Genomic DNA, 4055 nt, shown 5'->3' with positions numbered 1-4055 from the left:
AGATTTGGGCCGGGTTTGCGTCGGCTCGGACGCCGCGGCCGTCCGTTTTTGCGGTGCGTCCCCGCGTTGGGCCGGGATTTTGTCCGTTTGGACCCATCCGGACGCGCGGGCGCGGGATGGATCGCCCGGTTGGAGATGCCCTTAATACTATAGAGCGATGTAGCACGCTAATAGGGTATTTTAAGACCAACACTATTTAGTTATAACCTTATAGGGCGCTATTTTTTTCATTGGAGTACGAGCGATTTTGTTACAAAGAATACATCGAAATACATCGAAACGGTCTAAAGTTTAATCGGACGACTGAGAATACCCGAGCCATCGGATAGAGCAAAACCTCCCCTTATCCCCCTCTCGCCGTCCCTCCCGGCAAACCGCTCCGGATTTTCCACCGGTCTTCGCCAATGGCTTCCTCCACCCTCGCCTCCTCCCCATTCCTCCCGTCGCTCGCCACCCCGAACCAGAAGCGCATCTCCCTACGCCTCCCCGCTCGCCGTCTCCCGGTAGCTGCCTCCGCGGCTCCTAAGGGCGCAGCGGCTGCGGAGGCGGCGAGGGAGCGGCGGCGATTCCTAGAGCGGTACGGCCTCAACCCCGATGATTACGAGGAAGATACCGAGCCGGACCCCAGGGTTTGCTCCACCCCTTTTTGATCTCGCCGTACTGAAGTCCCGTCGCAGTTCGGGTGATTTGATTGTTTTTTTTTTCTGTTTTGTAGGAAGAAAGGAGGAGGGAGAGGCGGATGCGGAAGTCGGGGAGAGGAGAGGAGGGGGCCGCGGTTGCTCCGGCAAGGCCGGTGGAGCGCCGGGAAACTCATAAAATGCTTCAGGTTTGGAGCGTGACAGTGCAGAACATTCAGTTTCGTGTTTAAATGTTGCCAGTACCTTGGTGGTGGGCACTCCACTCTCACATCAGTAGAGCATTTGAACTGAAATTGCAATATTGGTCTAGTCATGGTATCCTTTGGAGGTTAGATTGGTGCCTACATTCATTAGCGACCGTTATAGCATATGGATAAATGCACTACTTATTGCCTACTTGTTATACTTGTGTTAGAAATACAGGTATTTGGGGTATAATTTCTGTTCTGACTAACCAAATTGTATGCTTATATAGACGTGGCTCATCCACTGTCTTCAATTCCATAGTTTTATATCAATCTCTTCTCATGTAACCATGTCCCTGATGGGTGCAATCTGCAAGTTAATACTGTGGTATTTTAGATTGAAGTATGCATAATTATTTCAGGTACTAGCAGGGAAAGTACGCAGAAGAAAATTGCTTTCACCAAAAGATAGGAACGTTCGTCCAATGATGGAAGTTGTCCGTGGAGCAGCCTTTGACATTTTACAAGTACTATTTAGCTTACTTGATTATCTAAGTTGTACAAGTTTCATCTTCTTGATGTACTGATAGATCTTTGTTGGTTCTTGTCCATGATTTGCAGTCAGCTGGTGGTTCTCCTGCTTCACTCAGGCCTGGTCTGTGGTTAGACTTGTACAGTGGTACTGGATCTGTTGGAATTGAAGCTATGAGCCGAGGCTGTTCAGAGGTTTTCCCGAAACTTATGTTGAAAGTTGAAACGTCAACCTAGAACAGCCAAATATCCAAATGCATCCTTTCTAGATCAAGTTATAGTACTATTTGCAATTGCTAAATAATATCTTCTGAGCTTACTGTGATTCTGAATGAGTTCGTAAGCTAGTAGTACGTGTGAAAATTATGATATTGAATCTTTCTTTGCAAGTTAATTTGAAGTGCTTCGAGTAAAGCATTTGGGTTGGTTGCATCTATATGCCTATTTGTATGCTATCTATTAATTATGCACAAAATCACAAACTTATTCAGAATTCAATCTAGGTTTAGAGTTATGAGTTAGCTTTCAGACTCCGACAGCTAAATGTGTGTAAAGCCTAATTGGGGAGATGATATGAAACTTTTTTTTTCAAAAAGGGCATTATGTCAGGTGATATGATACTTAGTTATCTCATTTATTAAATGTTGCAAATGAGATGTAACTTGATTCATCTTTTTTTCCCCTTCAGGCGCATTTTGTCGAGATGGACCCTTGGGTTATTTCTGAGGTCCTTAAACCTAATCTGGACTGTACTGGATTTCTTGGTGTTTCACACATACATATGCTTCGTGTTGAAAACTTCTTGGACAATGCTGAAAAATCTAAAGGTATGGATCTCTTCTGGAAGTAGTATTTTAAATAATGATGTGATGAGCATGTTTCGGTGCATTCGAAATGGACGGCAATATATGCATGCGCTGTTACTAGACATTGAGAGTAGTGGTGTATGGCAGGAAAACAGTTGTGGCTAAAAAATGCAGAGTACGTTTGTGACCTGTGATAGATTTTCTGCAATCTCGAACTGCATTTCATCTAGTTTAGTCGCCATGCTGTTGATATAATCAGCTTTTGCTTGAAATAAATCATTGAAAGAATATAGTTAGGATTACTTGAAGGGCAATTATTTTTCTGTTATCTAATTACGACTTTCTGGCCTTTCCTCCCTCAGGCTCAGGTAGATATCCTTCTTTTGATTATATTAGTGTTACACCACCGTATGTTGAGGTAAACTACAGTACACTACTGGATCAACTTTCAAGGTCCCCGTTGGTTGGAGAAGATTGCTTCATTGTGAGCTCTTGCATTCTTTGTAATTCTAACTATTTTGCTTGTATGCATAACTCTGACCATCATCGATTTTTTCTCAGCTAGTTGAGTACCCTCTGAAAACAGATATGCCTGAATCCTGTGGAGACCTAATAAAGGTATCTGTTTCTTACACTTTACTCGAATCAAGTACTGACATAAGGCTTTCTGGATAGATTGCAGTTGCTCACTTATTCTCAAATATTGCAGATAGCTGACAGGAGGTTTGGTAGGACAAACCTGCTAATCTATGGGCCAACATGGTCAGAGAAAAAGAAAGGGCAGGTCCTGAGATGATTTGGGTATCATTGAGGCAAGTTTTGCACACAAGGTGTTGGCTGCCTTATGCCCATCTGTAAATCTTCACCTAGAAGAATATACTAACATGCACCCTTCAATAGCCATTTTGCAGATCAGTACCGGCTGAAACAGAGTGATGTTGTAATCATGCCATCGTATATCATGGACAGTACCAAGTAAGGAAGAAGGCTAATTATTTTGCTGGTATAGCCGGAGTGGTTTTGCAGATCATCATCGCGCACGGTGATTTTCCGTGTAAATCTCCTACCGGAGTTAACTCACCTAGCTGGTCCATACGAAGATGTCATCTCACGTCGGGGAGTAAAAATCCTGCCATTCTGGTTCAGAGATCCACATCACGTAAGAAGGAAGGTCTCTCCTTTCCAAGCATCATCATCCAGGAGCAGCCATTTTGAAGCCAAGTTTCATCAGCGCCATCTATCTGATAGGGACAATTCTCACAGCCATTCTACAGAAATATATAGCTCTTTCTAGCCTGAACGGCAATTCTCACAGCCATTTTGATTTCCGGAAATACCATTTGCATCGTAGAGACAGCATTCAGCTGGCTGACTCTAGGTGTGTACCGTTCAGGCTAGAAAGAGCTATATATTTCTGTAGAATGGCTACGGTCCCTGGCTAATATTGGGATCAGTAAACAGAGAATGCTGGCTTCTGTATTGTACTAGTACATGCTTCTGGTTGTGATTTGTGCGCTGTGTTCCTTTTGAAACTGACATGATAAAGACTTGCAAACACGTGCGGGTGCAACCGTCCGAAGCAATCGGGTGAGCCTTTCCTTGCATCGCACGCTCGAAGAGCCTGGAGTGTGCGCGCATGGTCTGCGATGGAGCTACACGGTAAGTAAGGTTCATCCCTGGAGCAGAAATATCGATGCGCGTGTCATGCTTCAGTTGAGGAGGTGTACTGCTGCCCATTCTCTGAACTGATTGCTATGTTTTGTTCGCAAAATTTATTAGTGTGAAACTATTTTCTTATCGGCAACATGCTCGACTTATCCTATGCATAGGTAGGGTTATATAAATGATCAGTTTGGAACATAAACCAACCCATTAAATTTGCGCTGAAAAATCGA

The 4055-nt window shown here is 43.8% G+C and overlaps 1 protein-coding gene across 1 annotated transcript; it reads left to right on the top strand.

Annotated features, from left to right (window-relative positions):
• Positions 1-373: 373 nt before the first annotated feature.
• On the top strand, positions 374-3172 carry LOC124700471 (putative rRNA methyltransferase YlbH). The gene is made up of 9 exons (XM_047232596.1): positions 374-629; positions 716-826; positions 1246-1350; positions 1445-1549; positions 2043-2181; positions 2523-2644; positions 2722-2778; positions 2870-2990; positions 3061-3172. The coding sequence occupies exons 1-8, from the start codon at positions 405-407 to the stop codon at positions 2954-2956; spliced, it is 951 nt and encodes a 316-aa protein (XP_047088552.1). The 5' UTR covers positions 374-404; the 3' UTR covers positions 2957-2990; positions 3061-3172.
• The last annotated feature ends 883 nt before the right edge of the window (positions 3173-4055 follow it).

The sequence above is a fragment of the Lolium rigidum genome, chromosome 3, assembly GCF_022539505.1.
Source record: "Lolium rigidum isolate FL_2022 chromosome 3, APGP_CSIRO_Lrig_0.1, whole genome shotgun sequence".
NCBI classification, from domain to species: domain Eukaryota; kingdom Viridiplantae; phylum Streptophyta; class Magnoliopsida; order Poales; family Poaceae; genus Lolium; species Lolium rigidum.
This window is presented reverse-complemented; position numbering and strand designations above follow the sequence as displayed.

Bases quoted from the DNA above. Each gene is read 5' to 3' on its own strand.
- LOC124700471 (XM_047232596.1), top strand. From the start codon at position 405: ATGGCTTCCTCCACCCTCGCCTCCTCCCCATTCCTCCCGTCGCTCGCC. The intron at 1,351-1,444 runs GTACTATTTAGC...CATGATTTGCAG, and splicing joins CAGCCTTTGACATTTTACAA to TCAGCTGGTGGTTCTCCTGC. The intron at 2,182-2,522 runs GTATGGATCTCT...TTCCTCCCTCAG, and splicing joins CAATGCTGAAAAATCTAAAG to GCTCAGGTAGATATCCTTCT.